The sequence below is a fragment of the Malus sylvestris genome, chromosome 10, assembly GCF_916048215.2.
Source record: "Malus sylvestris chromosome 10, drMalSylv7.2, whole genome shotgun sequence".
NCBI classification, from domain to species: Eukaryota; Viridiplantae; Streptophyta; class Magnoliopsida; order Rosales; family Rosaceae; genus Malus; species Malus sylvestris.
Genome location: NC_062269.1, coordinates 42,952,787 through 42,973,319, shown reverse-complemented (window position 1 = coordinate 42,973,319; position 20,533 = coordinate 42,952,787). Strand labels below are relative to the sequence as shown.

Below are 20,533 nucleotides of genomic sequence, written 5' to 3'. Positions count from 1 at the left end.
GTTTCTTCAACTGATTGGGTTTAGGTCTTCAAAACTATTCTACTATTTTTTTTTACTCCGTCACAAAGCAACAATATTTTCACTACAAAGAGTAATAATAATAATAATAATAATAAATTATGAACTCTTCTATGTTATCTTCTTCACAAAACTACTCTATACTATATATTAGAGGAGTGGATTCAAACCCGAACGAAGAGACGAGTATACTATCTTGAGCAACTGGCCTGACCTCATTTGCATTTGCAATAGTTTTTTCAGATCAGTCGAGTAAACAATGAAAAATTGAGTTTCTACATAATTAAAGAAGAATTGGATGACACCATTATCCATAAAACCTACAATACATTCATACATGCACAGGATTCCAAATTAACGAGTCTTCAGAAGTTGAAACAACCTGCTCCCCCTTGGGCTAGTACAAATTCATACCACTACATTGTCAATCTCCTTGGCATTCCTAGAGGAGTTGCAACAGAAAATGACCATGCTATAAAGATTCAATTCTTCTCCCCATTGTTAGGGTCTACACCTAAGCCAACCCTAACTTCTGCACTACGCAACCGGCGCATTAGGGAACTTGATTTTCAGTTCGATTTCCCCTGACTCAACATCACAAAGCCTCAACCAAACACTCTGCACCACCTCACCGTCTACACTTGTGATGGAGCTTTCCTTAACTAGGCAGTTTTCACCGTCTGGGACAACCTTCCTTAATGTTGTCTCACCTGAAGAAACACGCAAAATCTGGCTCAATCTAGCAGCGGAGACTATAGGCTGAAGGCTGAGGTGAGCATGTCCCATCTTATCATCCGTCTTCAGAAAGTCTTTGTCGAACACTTCCTATGGAAAAATCACTTCAGTCATGTGTCGTACAAGCCTAAAAGAGTAGTAATGGCAATAATATTTCCAAAGTTATTTTCACCAATTATATAATCAATCACTAGCAAGTTACTCAGGAATGTTGATTTCAAAACAACAGTGAACATTATAAAACCTGAAAAATAGAAAACAAATTAACTGGACTCAAACCAAAACTGAAACAACGAAATACATACAAATTAAGGAAAATTAATGGTCTAATTTTGGTAAAACACAGGCTTTTACCAAACAACATAACATAATCATTTAAGCTCATCAGAAGAACTGGCTACCACCAAATTCAAATGCCTAACTTACCAAACTTAGATCTGCAATAGGCTCCTTAAGGAAGAAGCTTAGCTCTTCATTCCAAACTGGATTGAGGCAACTGTTGATAACCTTGGTTTTTGCCACCTGGTGCAGATAATATTAATGAGCCGCTTCAAGGTTCCAACTTTTATTGTAAAACAACTTTATTCACATCCAAAGTAATTAATATGTAAGATACTATAAGCCTGTTTACAAACAGGCCCCTAAAAGAAACGCTGAAATGATATTCTAATCTATAGTTATGCCTGAACCATTGAAACCCAATGCATGAAATTTGAAGCATAGACAATAGGATACTCCAATTCTGCAGATCACTGAAGTGTGAGTGATTGAAAAACAAGTATAATCTTAGCATGTGTTTATTTCTGAAGAACAAAGCACAATCTCCTTAATACCATCAATTTCAGTAATTTGATCTCTTGAAAAACTATAAGAAGAAATCATGCATCGAGTTTCAAATATTATTCTGGCTACAGTAAAGACTGGGTGAAATATCAAAGTTTCTCAGTCAGTTTGTAAAACTAACATCTTTCCAGTTGAAGGGCTAAACAATAAAGAAGCGAGGTAGCCCTTTCGTTATCGTAATCATTAAGCATTGAAGATAACTTTGCCTTCATTCAACATCTTTTGTCGGAAATTTGATTCAATGTCAGTTAAAGGGGAAACTGACACTCATCCTTCCTGGAATATAAAGACAGGTCTTTATCAAGGAAGCCTATGAGGACAGCTACACAAATTCCCCTGAAGACAATCCAATGCACTTCAGCTCAGAGTGAAGTTCCTGAAAGTCCCGTGTGTCTGTGAACAAGAATCTGTGTCTCCGCGCGTGCGGGGGCGCATAGTATTAAAGCATAACTACGATCTTCATAAAAACAGTTGAGAAGAAAAAGGACAGCAAATTCGTTACCTGATTGCCCAACTTGACAACAACATAAGGGTCGCTGCTCGTGAAATCCCGGACGACCAGTCTTTTCCCTTGCACGACTGTAACTTTTATCAAACCCAATGAATCTGCCATACTTCCTTTCCACTTTCCAGAAATTTGCCAACTTCTGCACATGACTCGGACATATTTAACCATTTCAAGTTTGAAAAGAAAATGCACGAGAACACCACCACCCAATGAATATTACTTAATTATGCTCTTTTGCACTTCCCAAGTACCCAACCCAACCGTAAAAGAAACCCAGCATTCATCCATCCAGAGGGCATTGAACCAAAACATTTACAAAATGCAAACAATTTCCATGGAACCTCGCAGAATATTTGTGAAAGAAGAAGAACAAAAACTCAGTAAACGAAAAGGCGCAGTTACTAACAATTCCACATAACATTGGCTTGACAATTAATATAATTTAAGGTAATGCAAAAGGGTTTGGACTAGAGAAAAATTGTGTGATTATTCGAGAATATCTTAGATCGATCACATAAAATAAAACCCATAAATAATATACGTATATATCACTTGACTTGTGTGTGAAAATAAAAGACGGAGACTTTGCAGAAAATTAAAAACAGAAGAGGAAAAAAGAAGCTAGATTTAGCAACCAAGACCCAAATTAACTAGATTAACCAGATAATCTATCTCACATTTCATATCAATATATTATTACCAAGAAACTCAAAGGCAGCAAAACCAAAAAATTGCAAGAAAAGAATAGCCATTAGCCACCACTCACTCACTCAACAAACTAAACTAAAAAAAAAAGAAAAAGAAAAGAAAATTAATTAATATGTAGGATCATATCTGGGGAACAAGTGCAGTTGTTTGGAAGCATATCATGAAGAACAAAAACCAAAGACAGAGAGACAGAAAGAAAGAAAGAGAGTCACTTAACATCACTTGACTTACCAGGCACGCAGGCAGGAGAGATTTATTTTCAAGGATTTATGAAGGAGAATTAATATCGAATTCTCCCAATTATTTCTTGGAATTGCTCTCCCTCTGGCTTTATTCACCGCCAAAATTAGGCACTTGGACAGCTACTGGATTAACGCAGGCACGTGCCTTTCAAGATTTGACCAATGGCAGGAAACAACACCTGCTCTAATCCCATTGAACGAGTGGAGACCGTCTGATGAGCTGACTCTTGACGCAGTGTTTATCTTTCGAAATTTCTACTTCTCATATTTTGCATTTTTCTCTGCTTAAGTTTATATCTTTCTTATTGTAGTTTAGATGAATTTAATATAATTATTTTTTAGAAAAATTAATGAAAAGAGTTTGAAAACTTTGAGTTTTAAAGATAAGGACAAAATTAAAGGTAAAGTGAATAGTATCAGAATTGATTTTTTTGTGTAAAAATGTGATTTTTCGTTAAAATGAACAGCACCGGAAAATTTTTGTTAAAATCCTCTTATTCTTTTACATTAATAAATAAAAGACAATAAATTATCGTGTTTTTTGAGAAAAGAAAATAACATTTGGTTGGGAGTAGCGGTGATGGCTGTATCAAATTAGTATTAGGAAACCAAAAATGAAGTCAACAGGTGTGAATGGGTGAGTAGAGTTGGTCAAGAATTTGTGTTATTCAACAGAGAATTTGCATGCCCATGCCCATGCCCATGTGAACCCTCCTCTCCGATTCACAATTGCACGTGCATCACTAGACAAAAAGATATGAAGATTAGATTAGTTTAATCAAGGCTTAGTCTACTATGATTACTGCAACGCTCTTTTAGTCTTTGACTCTTTCTTTGGCCACTACAAAAATACGTTACTTTGACCAAAAATCTGGACTCCAAATAACAACGACAACAAGTAATTAACAAGAGGATCAACTGCTCGAGAAGCAGCAAATGCACAAAATAAAACCCTCCAATTATCACTTCCACGGGTGTTATTAGGATTCAAGCAAGAATAACACAAACAGAACCAACCATTATCCCAGTATAAAACCCTACTGTACATGTCAGGGACATTAAAACACAAATCGTGGCGGTAAACTAGCGTCGACTAGATTAGACTAGACTAGACTACAGTAGAGCCCATTAATCCCATGTCAAAATCTATCAGCTAACCACTACCAAGTCTGGTACGTACAGTCCGTGCTGTCATTTGCTAAATGATGCCCAAAATGTTACAAGCTTTTTAACACTTCTTCACCTACAGTCAGTGGGATGGATATTACATGCCTACGCTGTCATTTTTACATTCTACATGAATGTTGCCGGCCACCCTTCTTCATTCTTCATTCTTCATTTTTCTTCTTTCACCGCCCACGCCAAATGGAAACAGCACAGATTACACACAGCCCCGCAGCCAAGCCAAGGTAAAGCCGTACAAAGTGGCTCAACCACTTATCGCACTGGCTTCGAACCTTTTTTCACTACTCGTTGCGTCCACTTGCTCTGCATCAATGGCACACAAGAAAAAGAAAATTAAAACCTAAAATTTAACTTTAAATCCACTAACACAGCTTAAACATTCTTCATATTAAAAAGCAAGGCTGGAGGCGAGTACAAGAGGCTCATCATCAGAAAGTTCGTCATCCCCAGCATCAGAAAGACTTGAAGCCTCTACATGGGATTTCTCCTGTTTCAAGGGACTGCCAGAAATATCATCTTTTTCTTGAATCCCTTCAGAATCTGACGGATCTTCCTCGTTAACCTCTCTTGACCCTCCACTTAGTTCATCTGCTTCTTTCTCTTCTGAGTGTTGCATCTCCTCATTTCCATTTTCTGCATCTTGTGGGATAGTGTCCATGTCTTCAGCAGGGCTCCCTTCGGAACCAGGATTCTCTTCAGCAGATTCCTCGGTATGATGTGGGCTTTCTTCTGCATCTTTTAACTGTTTTCCTTCAGAAACAGATTTCACTTCCACGTCAGATTCCCCCTCATCTGTCACGTTCTCATCCACTTTTTCAGCATTCTCTTCTGAACTACCTGCAAAAGAAATTGTTTTCAGACAAGCCAAGAAAAATATCTTCCTAGTGGCTGCCTGGCTGGGAAGTTCACATGCATCAGCCATACAAAATACTTACGCAAACAAAACGTGGACTCGTTACGTTTGATTACATGTCAGAATTCTTACAGGTTTACCCACACCTTTGCATCGAATGTCATTGCCATAACAAATTGGTATATCATATGCCAAAAGCACTATGGCATCAAGATGAAAAATGATGAGAAATCTTACCTGAGTCCATTTCATCAACTTTAGATGTAAGGGTGGGCTCATCATTTGAAACTTCAGAACTATCTTTGTCCCTACTTCCCCAATGATTTCTTTTTGATACGCCCTTCTTCCCGCCCGAGTTTTTCTTTGGTGTTCTTTTCCTTTTAACTCTAGAAAATCAGAGACCAATCGCATTTACAATTTTCATTATTAAGAAAAAGAATCAGACAAATAAGCAAGGGATGCAAACTTCACTCACATTTTAATTGGTTTTTTGTTCTCACGCGAACCACCTGCACGCTTAGTCTTTTGACCAGGGGACCTGTAATGATAAAATTGAAGAAAATGAAGATGGCATACCATAGACATCAACACCACTATCCCATTCAACGCTAAAAAAAATTCCCCAGAAACATTTTGCAAATCACTTTGAAGAACAAATAACCTACACGCTTGCATCAGAAAGACCATACTTACACTTCTTTTGAGGGGGATTTCTTTGACGAATTTAACTTCTGCAAATGAGGAAACGTGTAATGTGTCAGAATTATGTCAGGATTTGTTGCTTTACTGGAAATGTAAAGTAGAACTGCAGAACGCTATCAGCTAGAGAGAGAATTTTGATAGAAACTTCACACCTTTGTGGGCTTGCGACCTTTGTCAATGAGCTCCCACCGTTCCTTTTCTAACCGAAGTACTTCTACATCTCCATCTTCATATAGTATCTTCCATATGACATAAACAATTGAAAATTATTTGAAACGCACATTTACAACGGGTAATCCATATATCCAAAAGATGATAGGGGAAAGAAAGAGCAGCTTACCACATGCTTCCTCTTTAACGTATCAAATGACTTCACTGTGCCTTCATAAAATCTGTAGATTTTAAATTGAGCCAAATAAGTATTCTAGTGCTTACTTATGTACTAGTTCTTACTTATAAACTAGTTCATAATCATATAGTTGCAGTTGCTTAAGTAAGACAGAAATTAGAAATGAAAGGGAAAGTTTTAGGATATAATAAACAGCAAAAAGGAAAGCTTCAATCTACATGTCGTGTCTACATATTATCTTTTAGAGCACTAACCGCTTATCCATTGGCCACCAAACTTTTATTCTGCAACCAATCAAGTCCTCAACATCTTTTCCACTTTCCTTGAATTTGCACTGAGGATGAAAATAGAAAACTGCATCAGTTCAGAAACGACATACTAATGATACAATAAAGGGAGATGTGCCAGTTTTAATGACGTCACCACTGTGATGTAGAATTGGAAGGTGTAAATCAACTTACCTTTGCCAAACCGGCAATACTCTTTCTTTTCCGCTTCTTGATGGATCCTGCAGGAGAGTTGAAATCACTATTTGGGTCATCCTTGTCAGCCTTCAGTACATTAGGCTCCTGCAATAAAGGTAGAACATAAGTTTAATGTTGAACAGCTAACAGAACCATGACGTTATGCATTTTGAATAAAAAAAAGTTGAAGCCAACTCACCTCACGGTCACTGGCTTCTCCAACTTCATTTGCCTCATCATTATGACCACGGTCAGAGGCTCTGCCTTTACGTTGTGACGAAGAGGTAGCATTCTTCCGGAAGCATGAAACCAACAAATCTGACTCGGTGCCTTGAAACAGTTTTCTCTGCATAGACATTTTATTTTCAGAGCTGTGGTGAATCTTAGCATTCATGTAGATGGATTGAATGAAAGAATTCTTACATTGTCTACATCGTCTAGTGAAGCACTTAGAGGAGACTTGGAAGTGCTTCTAGGTGATCTGAAAGCACTGTGAGCGGATGACGACCTCCTACGTTTAGGAACGGGGACAGATGTTGCATCAGTACATTTTCTTTTGTTTTCCTTTTCGTGCTTTAGATCCATTCTTGATTTCTTGCTTGGAAGATTTTCATGACCATTGCTTGACTCAAACTTAGAAGGTTTTTCCAAATTATCCAAATTTATGTCCCTGACCATTTTCAATATATCAACACTATTTTCAGCATTCTCTGCATCCGTTGATGATGCTTTGTTCTTTTTCGCCCTTTTAGCCTTTGAATTTTGAGATCTTAAGCGCTTTATAATTTTTCCTAAAGGCACTTCACCTCCATCTCTTTCACCATCTTTCAGAAGCTCATCTTCAGCAATCTCTGAAAGTCCCTGTTGTGATGAAAGAAACAGTGCACCAGTTACTAAAAGGTCAATGTACCAAATATCACAGCATATTTCAAGAAAGTGCAAGTGTTCTTCAGTATTACAACATACCGTTTCACTAGACTCTAACTTAAGAGATTCAAAGTGAGTCAGCACACTGTCATCTGCCAACCATGTTTGCCCTTCGCTGGCCTATCAAAAACAAGCATTAAATTGATATAATAAAAATTGAGCATATGATCAAAAATAGCCAAATATTTCAAGAAAAGTTTAATGTTGGTTTAACTCAAGTAGTTTAACTCAAGAAAAACTTACGTTTTTTTTTTTTTTCTTTTGAAGTCATTTTATTTTGAGTTCTCAACTCTTGTACATAAGCAAGAAATAGTCCACTTTCAAGTCTAAAATGTGGGTTTAATCTCTCATTCCTGAAACTAAAATCTATCACCGCATGCCCAACACATAGGCAAGGCACCAGCTCTTGATCATTACCAGCCTTATCCAGCAAAAGACTTAAAAAGAAAAAGGGATCCCTTACCACAGAGTCATCTCCTTCTTTCTTCTCATATGGTTTGTACAACATTGAAGGCAGAGGAATTGATGCTGGCAATCCTTGTAAATCATTCTCCTTTGGGAATAAGAGTTTGGTAACTGACAGCCCAAGGTCACAAATACCATGTGAATTCTGCAAATTTCAAAGTATCCCATAAGTAAGCTTGAAACAGGGGGAGGGGTCGATGATTGAAGATCAACAAAAAGTTTAACACTCAACCTTTGACTTTGTTGCATCATATATATCTTCAGAGCACTTGATACTTTGAAAGATAGAGATTATAGCAGAAATGTCCTCCTTTTCAACGTTGCTACTAGATTCTGACTTGACATCATCATCTCTATGCACCAACATAGACAGAAATAAGTGCAATTGCCTGTAAAATACAGAAAATGACAACTCGGTGAGAATGAGCATTAACAATAAAATAATGCCAAGATATTATTTAAATACAGATATAGAATAATTCCACCTCATTTTCTCAATCATTTCAGCTCTGGTTTCATATAGAAAGTATCTATAAATTCATCTAAGTCAGGATATAGTACCGGTATATCGGCTCAAATGCTTTCACATCCTTGCATTCATCAATATTAGGACAAGAATGATGTGCAAGGGCATGAACTAAGTATGGGAGGATGTACTCCGGATAAGCAGTCAATGAATTAGCATCAGATTGCTGCACGGAGAGATGCCGTGTCTTTGTTTGGTGATACATTTGAATAATGTCTGCGAGATTCTGTTTCTCCTGCCATTACAAACAAAATACAAACTTCAGCCAATAAACACGCTAAAACAAGGATAATTAATCTGAATGAATCAACCCTAGTATCAATACCTCTTGAAACTCTGCTGACTTTGATCCAGATGTGTTAAAAAAGAATGCACAAGCATATTTTCCATCTAAAAGCCGGTCCTTTATGTATTGATGAACTTTGTCCAGGAAAATTTTCTTAGCTTGAGGGAAACTTATCTACAAGACCAAAAATAATAAACAAATTAATAAAGACAAACAAAAGACATCTAGTTGTATGAATATGACAATCAAGTACTTGTACTACGAAAAACAGAACAAAAACAAAAATACAGCAAGTAATACAGAAAATATTATGAGGAAAAACTCCACCTCCGAAGTCTTCAAGGTTAAGTAGAAGATATCAACAGGTATCTTATGATTCCAGTGCTTGGACAGACGAAGAACCGCCTTTGCAGAAGCAAGCCTCAAATTCGCCTTGTCAACTGAACTGTAAATCACAAAAATTTTACATGAAATTTGATGCCTCATATTACAAACAACAAACTGAAGTAGATTGATCAAACTCATTCAACCAGAACCAGGAAATGTACAATTTTGAACTTACCTTGTTTCTATGTCTTTTGATATTTCTCCACAAGAAAGTGTGTTTCTTAAGATTTCCAGCAGACCATCAATGCCAGAGCGAACATGAGCATCTTTGACAGGCAAATAACTTTTCACTAATGTCTTTATCCCGTATATCTACAACTCAAAAAAAAAAAAAAAAAATGAAAGAGCAAACCCATGTATAAGGAGCATGCAAAAAGGTATTACATCAAAGGGGTCACTGTTTACACTATTATATCCTGGACAAGTTACCTAATTCCTTCTGGAGGATAAAATATGAACAATGAAATTAAACCCACAGTTCTATACGGTAAACAAAAAATAAAAAAAAACTCTCAAAATTGACCAACCTTTAGCAAACAAAGCTCACTTTTGTCATCCCAAGATGCATTTTTATTGTCGCCTGATTTCTGAAAAGTAAAGCATCCATATGCAAAAAAAAAAAATTATCAACATGTCATAAAATTAAAGATATCACAAGTGCAGTGAATTAGAGAGGCATACATTATTGCACTTTAGGATCTTTTCAACTATAAACTCTTCAATTTCCTTCTCTCTAGTTTCAAAAACTGGCATTGCAGTCTGAGCTATACACCCCAAAGATTGTAGTACAGTAGGCAAATGTGTCTTCTCCTCCAGCATATCCACAAGCCTCTGCAAATTGAGAAATATCAACTTCCCAACTGCTCACATTATCTTACTATTATACAACTTAAGAGGATATAATTGTGCACATAAAGTAACACTAATCTTAAACCTTGTATAAAACAGAGAGTGATTTAAGTCCATCGTCCTTTGTTATCGCTGCAAGGGCATGTACAGCATACTTTGCCTGTCTTCGACTGCCCTCCAAGCACAACCTTTCCAATACAAGGTCTATGGAACTGCAAGATAAATATAGGACAACAATGAGCAATACAAGGGGAATAGCCTAATAGTTTAAAATTCCAACAGTTGAACCTTGATGACACTGCAAGATGCTCCCGGATGATACCACCAGCCCTAGCTAAAATATTCAGAACCCCTTCTTTTATTGTTTCATCATCGTCGTTAAGCAAATTTGCTAGTTCTTCTCCTGTCCCACTGAGTAATAATGGACTAAAGCGTGCAAGAATCTGAAAATACATTACAGAAGAATTCGAAATTTAGACTTGAAAATGCTCAAATAACATTAAATTTTCCGAGAATGAAACTGGAAACTCTTGCTAACTATCATATATTAGGCCAAATATAATACCACTGTAAGAACCTCCAATCTCAATGATAAAGAATTTTGACCCTGACAGATAACATAAACATACTAGAAAGCAAAAGTATGCACGAGTATGGGACATAGTTGTCGATCCACAGGTCTGGGGAAAAGTGTGGTTTACTAGCTTGAGCAGATAGTAATCAGAGCAAACATTTTACAGATTTATCTACAAAAGAGATAGTAAGAATTGTATCCTTACCGCCAAAATATTCATGCAAGATTGCACATATTTCATATCTGCAGTAGATTTGTGTACAAGAATCTCCAGAAGAATTTCCTTCACATGCTCTTTGTTGAAAAGTAGATAAGAACACTTCACTGAGAGAGTGCTAAGAAATTCATACAGTTGGTGTTTTTCACCCAGAATCCTAAGCAAATCATCCTGCAAATAAGGAACGTTTGGATAAATATCAATTTAAATACAACATCGACGTGCAGTTTCCATGTCCTACTACAAAATAAGAAAGCTGAGAGAACATTAGGTTCAGAAATCATATCTTATACGAGGCTACTCAGGTTTGGTATTCCAAACCCAACTAATCATAGAATTGTAAAGTTACGAGTTGAGGATAGACATGCGCTGATGAAGGTAGGATATGATAGGAAGTTTAATACATATAGGTAGCAAGCGGAAAATTAGTTGTCTTTGTGTGTGTTTTGGCCCTGCTGGAGATGGGGGTATTGACTAGCTACAGTTGTTGGTGTAACAATTATAGATGTCAAATGTAGTGAGACTGACACCCTTTATGTTGATGCAATGGCAGAATGAGAGTAAAGCATGAGGCATTTGATTTCAGATATGGGTTGCCTTACTAGTGCAAACCCTATTTGCCGGTTTTTATCATTAAAGAACATACCACAATACAATTATATTAGTGAGTTACTCCTTACCCGTAAAGTGCAAGCTTGCTGGGAGCCAGTGTTTGGATCAATAAGATTTGTTAAAATCTTCCAGATGTTAACGTCTTTCAGTTGATCAAGAAATTGAAAACCCTCTTCAGCCTTAACAGGGTCAGCAAACAACCGTGACATTACACGAAAACAGTAGAGAATTTTTTTTTGGACCTCAGGAGCATCACCATCCTGCATTTGAACCACAACCAGTCACTTTGATTGGGACATCATATGACATTTCACAGTTCAAACTCAGAGCATTTGCTAACCTGATGCATCTGCTTAAGTGCCAGATACTTCTGCATCTCTTGTTGTAACCTGAAATTCAAGAAGAAATCCCCTGAAAATCAGTTCACAAATCATCAAATACCAGGATCAAAAAGTTGAGAGGAGTTTTGAAAGTCGTCACTCGGTATCAAATCCAAGCGTTGACAACCTACCTTTGTTTCTGCTCTAGAATCTTCTCAAGAGCCTTCACCTCAACTTTATCAAATCCTGAGAAGACTCTGACCCAATGTTTAACTTTATCTTTGAGGGAAAAATTTGGAGGGAACAGGGACTCACACAGAACATTTTCAATTGTATCCGATCTGCAAAATTGAAGTGCTAAAAAATTAAATGCTCAACATTCAGACTCAAAAAGAGGGTAGCAGGTGGAAAAACCTCAAAATATAAAATACTATGAATGCTACCACTAGACAACAAATCTAATGTGTTGCTCATCAATACAATCATGACCATTCACTGTAAACAATTTGAGTTTCTGCACTTGCAGTTGACAAAACCTGAATCTCAAGAACAAATGTGATAGACAACCCATGCATAGTATCAGTAGATTACAACCTGAGTCAATTTCGATCTAGGAACTTTGGTTAAAAAAAGTAAAATCATCACGTAGAAAAGTAGTTAATAGATCTCTAAATCAACCATTTGACAAAAAAAAGGTCAGAGGGTGAGCCAGAATTTTCTTAATAAATATATAAACAAATAAATAAATAAAAAATCTCACAACAGGGATGAACTAGATATACATCAAGATCTTGAACAACCTATCATTACTTGGTTCCTCCTAACATTTTCCAAATAGCATAAACTGCTAATGCTGTACAATAGAAACAGAAAAATATATATAACAGATGTGAGTACATATATATATGATATATTGGACCACGCAAACTTTCCTATTAAAAACCAAAACCCTGAAGGGCTTACCTGAAATCTTTGTCATAAAAACATCTCAGAATCTTCCCAGGAATCCAATCAAAATCACTGGATAGGAGTGGATCATCAGAGCACTTTGCGCAATAAACCCTGAATATCTCAGCTAGCCTCTCCATGGTATACGTTTTAACAAGTAGCTGGGAAAGGGAAAATGGAGCATTACGGAAAATGGAGAAATAAACTAAATGGGCACAAATGAAGATAAAAGGGACAAGTGTATATACAGATTTATCTCGAAGGCGCTCTGCAACCAATTTTATAGTTTCTAGTGGAATTGAATTCAGGGCATGACATGCCACATCATAAACTACAGCAACAACTTGCTTCCGTACTTTTTCTTCAAAGTCCAATAGCCGGTCACAGAGGGCAGCTAGAAAATGTTAACCCAGCTCAAAATCAGCAGGTGTAAGATATGAAAGGATTTGACAGCATGCAGCTCAAATGCTCCAAAGAACTTACAAATTATTTTGGGAGCTTCAGCTCTGAAAGGATTTGACAGCATACAGCTCTTGACATGTTGGAGGACCAACATGCGAACCTCCACAACTCTATCGGTCAACCTCTTCAAGAACTCCGAAAAGATTGGCTGAAAGGTTTTGGAGATGGTAGAGCCTGGCAGAGAAAATAGGTCTCCAACTAAACTAACCGCTTTTAAACGAGTTTCTAGCTGATCAGTCTGCAGATGTTCAAAATTTTACTTTAAATTTATTCATCAAACTAAAAATATCCATGTAATGTAATATGAAGAGACGAAATGCCAGACATTGGATTAGTATATACCAGTAACTCTCCTGTTAGGTATGGGACAATTCCTGATAAGATTTGGGGAGCACATCGATATACATCATAGATGACTTCATGGTAATCAATCTGATGATTCTCAGACTTGTTGTCTCCTGACATTGATGATATAAGAAACTGTTTAATGCCAGATTCAAGCTTTCCTGCGCACTGTTCTATAACATTCATGGCAAGCCTCCTAGCAGCCACAGTGATATCCTAGTATTTGAATTTCACAAGGTCAGCACACAATGTAACTTGACCCAGAAAAACTACAAAATTAATTCCATAGACCAGAAAATAGAGAAGATTCTTACACTTCTATTACGACCTAATATAGACAATACAATAAACAAAAGATCATCTCGCAATTCCTCGCTCTCTTCTAAGAGCACAATCATAATTGTTTGCATCGATGAGAAAACAGTTTCTTGGTGATCATCTCTGCATATGACAAATTTCGAAATGTTGATTATTAAATTGAAGCGGAAAATATACCTTCGGTAATAAACATTTAGAAAGAAGAAAGAAATTCAGTCAATCAATGAACAGAAACAATCACCCCCCTCCCAGGGCATTTTTAGTAGATAACATATCTTGCTACTAGCTGTATTCCATGTTAACTTTCTATTAGAGGGTTCACATTTTATGCGATAAGGTTCTCTTGTTTCAAGTATTGTATCTTTGTTCCATCTTTTATAGGAAAGCTATTTTTAAAAATAACCAACCAATTGATGCCCATTATCAGACTGATCTATAGACATTATCTTGGAAATGTATAGCAACATAGATTATAGACTTCAAGTAACTTAATCAAAGTAAATTAACTCATGAAATATAGTGGAAAAGAAATGACCACCTTAGAGAGATGATCATATGCTATAGAGGATATGATAACAAGATATTCCTCAAACTCATGTACAAATATTTTAAAGAAACAAAAAAAACGAACCTGGCAACCGCAAAAAATGTACTGAACATTTCATTCACCAGATCATCACATTCAAGATCTAACATTACAACACATGACCTATATTTGGCAAGAGTCTCCAAAATGAGTACTCTTCTACCAAATGATGGACCACTCGTATCTTTCAATCCACTAAAAGTTCCCACGATCAAGTGAAATATGTCCTGCAAAGACATCCGGAACAATCAGTTGAGACTGAGAGTACACATTGACAAAATGAAAACACAGTATATCCTTTAACCAGTTGACTTAATAAAATAAATGCACCTTTAGCACTTCATCACTATAAGGAGCTTCAGGTGCAGTAATTCGAGTTATCTCACAAATACAGGTTGCAACTAGAAGCTTGACGTCTCTATCTTGATGCTTCAACAGCTCTGGCTTGACAATTGCATTAAGTAAAGGCTGCATTGACTCCAACATAGACGCTGGAGGTGATTGATCCAAGTCCGAAAGACATGATGCAGCTTGCTGCAAGTTGGAAGAAAACAATCAATAATAGTAGCATAAATTAAACCTAACTTTACACGTGAGGTACACAAGTCACGCAAGTACGCATCCATATACTGATTATTAGAAGAGTGTTTAGAGTATCGTTTAAAACTGAACAATTCCAACCCATTAATTAGTGAAACAATGGCTTAACATAAAAAATAAAATCATAAAGATCTATTCTTACCATCATGAGAAAATACAAAATAACATAGAAATTTCAATGAGTCTTATAATCATTTTGCAATTCAGAATAAAGAACCTATATTTCTGTTCCACTACTAGCTATATACAAAGTCAAATTTTTAGTAAACTAAAAGAACCGTACACAAACACAGGATAAAATTTCCAATGAGACATAAAAGAACATTTAGTCAAACGTCATTGTAATTGCTAGCTTAACCAAGCACCAGTACGCCACTGCAACCATAATTTTGAGAGCAAACCTTATTGACAAAGCTATCAAGATCCTCTTAAGCGCAACACCATTCTCCAGTTTCCAATATTACCAAGTTCAAACCTCTAACTACATTAGATCACTGAAATATTTATCACATAGATTGAGTACAATTTGCTTTCACATTTGGACTGATAGTTGGCACATTGCAAAACAATTAGCAAAACTGTTTATTTATCAGAAGTGCTTAAATTTAACAAATCATGAGAATAATTTAACTTCATTGCCAGTCATGTACTTTTTCCCAGTTTATCGAGAAACTCTGGAATCTTCCCACTAGTAAATCTAGAGCATTCTCACAAGTAAATATAATACTTGGAATCCCGATTTTGTTTCTTCCACTCACTTCTTGCGCATCTAAACATGTGCCGCTTTCAGACATAACTAGCCACCACTAAAGCCACACAGCACGAAGGCATGAATATTAACCCTAAATCAGGGAAATTGTCCCAAACTTGTTCAAATTTAAGATAACTAAAACTTCTATACAGAGAAATTTCACTCTGAACACTCGGTTGAATCCCTAAAATCCGAAAAAGAAGTATAATTTGAAATCTTAAGGCTAACTATGATTAATCTCCTCATTGGTGATTAAACCCTAACTGAACTAGTTAATTTATATCCTGTAGCCGAGAATTTCAGTGTCGAGGGAGAAATTAGCAGAGAGAAATAGTAAACGGAACTCAAAATTTCTAATACTTGCTTTCGCTTTCTTTTCACCGGTCTCCTAGCAACCAAACAGAAATAACTAAACTTTACAGAGCGTCAATTTCCCGAAATAGGAGAAGTTTTTGAGAAATAACTTGGAAGAGAAGCGAAATTGGGTACACAAAATAAGGAATTAGAGAAATGCAAAACCTTTAAGAGCTTGACGAGAGCGTCTTTGGAAGAATGATGGGTCTCGAGCTTCGATCCCACCTCCTTGAGCTGCTGCTCGAGCTTTTGGGCCATCTTTTCGTGGGGGAGGGCAGGCGCTGTCATTTTAGGGCAGTGAGACCTCCCTCATGGAGTCGATAAGGGTGAGATTCAAGGTTGAGATGGAAGAGGAGCTTCTTGTTTGTCTGTTTTTATTGTTTCTGGGCTCTGACTCACTGAGTGTGCCCGAGTTTGTTTCTCTCTCTCTCTCTCGAGGCTCGAGTCTCGGGGGGTTTTGGGATTTTTCGAACAACGATGCGAAATGAGCTGCAAATGTAAGTGAAATTTGCTGACTTCATAAGTACCTCCCCTAGCTCTTTACATATTACCAACTCTTCCTATAGATCGCGCATTTCCTTTATTACCCCTATCCCCATATTTTAGGCATTTCCCATTCGTGTCTCCCTTTGTTTTTTTTGTTTAACACATTTTTCTCCTCTTTCCTTTTTAAATCAAGGCATGTTATTAGTTGAACTTGTTTCATTATGGAACATTTGATTAATTGAAATTTTATTTAAGAAAAAATTAAATTAAATGGTTTCAAAATTCAAAAGTTTCTCAATTTTCTAATACAACATATATTAATAAGGAATATAAATATAATTCAGTATCTTGCTTACCATTTACGAGATTATAACTTAAAATTTTTACTTATAAATGAACATGAATATCATCAATGATAAAGTTAATAAGGGGCCAGGTTAGTCCTAGGTCACTCTTGCAAGAACAATACTTGTGTACATATTAGAGTGCAATTTCTTTTCTACAAATTTGTGATTAAAAAACATTTATCATGTACTTATCATAGCTGCCTGTTTTCACCCTCTAAATATCATTTATGAAAAAATTGATTCCTAATGATAATATACGATGATCTTCGTTGTTACAAAAAATTGCGGTCATGCTTGTATAATAAGAAATATAAGATATTTTGTGTTTTATACGGGATAAAGTTGTAAAATGCCAAAAGAAAATTAATACGAAAATAGGGGAAAAAATTCCAAATCGAAAGTAACAACAAATGGGTGGAAGGGGGAACCAATGCAATGGTAAGTTGGTAACATGCTTTTGAGTTTTAGCATGGTACTTGGAAGTTGAAAGTTTGATGCCTCGGTTGGTCGAAGAAGAAACATGGACAACTGCCACTGCCACATGAAGGATAAAGCAACTGCTACTAGGTTAGTAGCATGAATACCATACCAGCTGATTGTTTATTTATGGTTCACTTTGCATCTTCCTTTTATCCACAAGTGAAGGAAGACTATTGATGTTATTTTTTGTAATCTAAACTTGGGGTTTTCTTATAGTAACCCCCAACCAATCTCTTAAACAGCCACTCTCCATTTGTTCACTACAAACTATGTTAATGTTCTAATCTTCTTATTGTTCGACTCAATCTTTAATACGCAACCTCTAACTCCTCTACAACTTAAAACAAAATGAAATCAAAATCAAGCTTATCTGATCTGAACTGATAAACCAATCAATCAACTTGCAATTGTTGAACCTAGGTGACCGAAACCTCTAGATCTACAACCTCTTGCTTGGCCACAGTCGTTATCCTTCTCATTATTAGTGTTGTTCCAAGTTCAGATAAATGAAATGGAATTTAGGCCAATCTGAACTATTAAAATCCATTAACTAACTTCTTGTTGTTGAACCTAAGTGTTCCTCTTTAAGTTGGGAAATTGAATAATGAAGAGGTTGATTCAGTAATCAATTTATGCATAATGTCTAGTTAACTGAACTGTGTCCAACTTTAAATCAAATATGAATCAAACATACATATGTGTGAATACTTCAGTTGGCTAAGTTAGTGTGTCGATCGTTCATTGCACTGGATAGAGGAATATAGTGAATTGGCCTACTGGATAGAACTTTTGTTTTTTTTCAACTTATTATGTTTCAACTTTCGAGTACACACCCTTGTATAAATAAATAAAAATAAAAACAAAAAACAGGGTAAGGTGGGGCTAAACGGACCAAAGGCTTTGTAGCAAGCTACGTCGTTTCTCTCTGCGCAAACCGTCGTTATAGTTCCCAAACAAAAAGAAAATCAAAAATCAAAAACCCTAACAAAACATCCAGAGAAGTGAGAGAAAGAAGCCTCCATCTGAAATTACAGAAAGCAGAAGCATTGTAGCAGCAATAGCAATCGAGATATGGAGGGCAAAGAAAATCAGGAAAAAGGTCCTCAAGAGGAGGAATGCACGAATGGCGGCGGATCACTGTCGAAGAGCGCACAGAAGAAGCTGTTGAAGCAGCAGAAATGGGAAGCGAAGAAGGCAGAGAAGAAAGCTCAGGAAAAAGAGCAGAAGAAGAGAGAGGTAGAGAGGAAGCGGAGGGAATGGGAGGAGAAGTTGGCGAGCTTGGGCGAGGAGGAGAGGGAGAAGCTGATAGAGGAGAGGAAGAGTCTGAGGAAGGAGAGGATGGAGCACAAGTCAGAGGAGCGAGCGGTGCAGACACAGAGACTGAGTAAAGCCAAAGAGTGCGGACAGAAGATCGTGATTGACCTCGAATTCTCTCATCTCATGACCCCCGCCGAGATCAACAGCCTCGTTCAACAGGTTGGCATTGCTTTGCTTGACTTCTTAGTCTTTTAGTCCGCCTTTCGTGTCTAGGATTGGATTGAATTGAATTGGATAGTTTATGACATTTAGGGCTCGTCAATGTATGTTGAATGTGGAAGATGGATCAGTCTCGAAAGAAACTTATCAATCCCAAATCCCAATCCGACTATTTTTTGTAGGGATTGTAAAGGCATGAATATTCCGTCTTTGCCTCTAACTTGGATAAAATTTGAAAGATGACATTCGCTGCTTCTTCGTTCATCATACACTGAAGAGTTATTTAGTCCAACTCTAGACACCAGACGAGGCCGTAGTTTTTGAAATCTTGATGCTTGATTACAGCGTTGTTTATGTGTTTGTTTGGATACTGGAATTGTGAATGCAGATTATGTATTGTTACGCGGTGAACAAAAGGTGCAGCGAGCCGGGTCATCTGTGGTTGACAGGATGCAAGGGAGAGATGGGGAATGCATTAAAGAAGCTGCCGGGGTTTGATAATTGGATCATAGAGAAGGAAGATCGATCCTACATTGAAGCTCTGGAAAACGAGAAGCAAAATCTGGTGTATCTGACTGCTGATTCGGAAAATGTGGTTAATGAGCTGGATGCAAGCAAGATATACATTGTCGGGGGATTGGTGGATCGGAATCGGTGGAAAGGGATCACCATGAAGAAAGCAGAGGAGCAGGGTATCCAAACGGCCAAACTCCCCATAGGCAACTACTTGAACATGTCCTCTTCCCAGGTATCATCTGTCTCTCTCTCTCTTTTATAAAGAACAGAAATATGTCGCTGATAATGTGTATATCATCTTTTGCCATTTTCGATCCATTTGGTTGATAGAGGTTTGAGTTAACCAATTTTTGTTTTGGGAGCAGGTGCTAACTGTGAACCAAGTGATAGAGATACTGCTAAAGTATTTGGAAACAAAGGATTGGAAGGAGGCTTTCTTCCAAGTGATTCCTCAAAGAAAAAGGGGATGCCCGGCTGATTCAGATCAGCAATCTAAACAAGTGAATGGTGAAGAAAATGAAGAGAAAGATGATCAATTTGGAAGCAAAAAGCAGTGTGCTCAAGTCAAGGGCCTTCCGATTCCATGATATGTGCCTTTCTGTTTGTGTTTATGTTGGAGTTTAACATTCGCACCAACCTATTCACGGTGTCTTTTTGTAACAGAAGACGATCAATATAACAATGATAAGTGAAATTTCATTACATTTTGTTGTTGAAAGTTGAAGGAAGCCTGCTATTTGGCATGCAATGCAATTATATTTTCTGCATTCAGCAAGCAGATCTTCCACCATCCCGTAGCTACTACCCTTGATGGCCACCCAACCCAAATCCATGGGGTTTAGTTTTTCATAATTATAAATTGCATCAATTAATAAATACTCTTGACTTGACTTTTTATATTTTAATTATACAAAAAACAAGTAGAAGAAAGAAAAGCCGTAAAGGGTGGCAATTAGCCTTCATCAACTCAAGAAACATTAATTTTAAAAATATAAAGTTTTCAAAAATGACCAATTGGCTTCCATAGCATAGTGGTAGTGCGTTCGCTTCGTAAGCGAAAGGTCGCGAGTTCGATCCTCGCTGGGAGCTATTTT

General features: G+C 36.9%; 3 protein-coding genes and 1 non-coding gene across 5 annotated transcripts; 2 read left to right on the top strand and 2 right to left on the bottom strand.

Annotated features, from left to right (window-relative positions):
* Positions 1 to 271: 271 nt before the first annotated feature.
* LOC126586122 (protein C2-DOMAIN ABA-RELATED 11) lies at positions 272 to 3,207 on the bottom strand. Of its 2 annotated transcripts, XM_050250823.1 has the most exons (4): positions 3,044 to 3,207; positions 2,099 to 2,243; positions 1,180 to 1,275; positions 272 to 843 (listed from the first exon to the last, which is right to left on the bottom strand). In XM_050250823.1, exons 2-4 carry the CDS (start codon positions 2,207 to 2,209, stop codon positions 556 to 558), a joined length of 495 nt encoding a protein of 164 aa, XP_050106780.1. In that variant the 5' UTR covers positions 2,210 to 2,243; positions 3,044 to 3,207; the 3' UTR covers positions 272 to 555. The 2 variants fall into 2 exon arrangements, with proteins under 2 accessions (XP_050106780.1, XP_050106779.1); XM_050250822.1 differs by lacking the exon at positions 3,044 to 3,207 and having other exon boundaries at positions 2,099 to 3,013.
* A 784-nt stretch (positions 3,208 to 3,991) lies between these two features.
* Positions 3,992 to 16,634, bottom strand: LOC126586052 (sister chromatid cohesion protein PDS5 homolog A). The gene is made up of 34 exons (XM_050250752.1): positions 16,300 to 16,634; positions 14,760 to 14,963; positions 14,475 to 14,656; positions 13,840 to 13,966; positions 13,523 to 13,741; positions 13,202 to 13,418; positions 12,967 to 13,112; positions 12,734 to 12,879; positions 11,962 to 12,111; positions 11,791 to 11,839; positions 11,519 to 11,710; positions 10,827 to 11,009; positions 10,336 to 10,490; positions 10,133 to 10,259; positions 9,880 to 10,029; positions 9,726 to 9,785; positions 9,374 to 9,510; positions 9,139 to 9,256; positions 8,851 to 8,985; positions 8,561 to 8,760; positions 8,232 to 8,388; positions 7,998 to 8,144; positions 7,574 to 7,654; positions 7,031 to 7,468; positions 6,807 to 6,953; positions 6,605 to 6,712; positions 6,398 to 6,477; positions 6,135 to 6,186; positions 5,947 to 6,033; positions 5,786 to 5,823; positions 5,568 to 5,630; positions 5,330 to 5,478; positions 4,655 to 5,076; positions 3,992 to 4,542 (listed from the first exon to the last, which is right to left on the bottom strand). The coding sequence occupies exons 1-34, from the start codon at positions 16,420 to 16,422 to the stop codon at positions 4,492 to 4,494; spliced, it is 5,040 nt and encodes a 1,679-aa protein (XP_050106709.1). The 5' UTR covers positions 16,423 to 16,634; the 3' UTR covers positions 3,992 to 4,491.
* A 1,752-nt stretch (positions 16,635 to 18,386) lies between these two features.
* Positions 18,387 to 20,141, top strand: LOC126587986 (tRNA (guanine(9)-N1)-methyltransferase). The gene is made up of 3 exons (XM_050253100.1): positions 18,387 to 18,923; positions 19,312 to 19,671; positions 19,805 to 20,141. The coding sequence occupies exons 1-3, from the start codon at positions 18,519 to 18,521 to the stop codon at positions 20,024 to 20,026; spliced, it is 987 nt and encodes a 328-aa protein (XP_050109057.1). The 5' UTR covers positions 18,387 to 18,518; the 3' UTR covers positions 20,027 to 20,141.
* Positions 20,142 to 20,456: 315 nt separating this feature from the next.
* TRNAT-CGU (transfer RNA threonine (anticodon CGU)) lies at positions 20,457 to 20,528 on the top strand. Its single transcript has one exon. It is a non-coding gene; the product is annotated as a tRNA-Thr (tRNA).
* Positions 20,529 to 20,533: the final 5 nt, after the last annotated feature.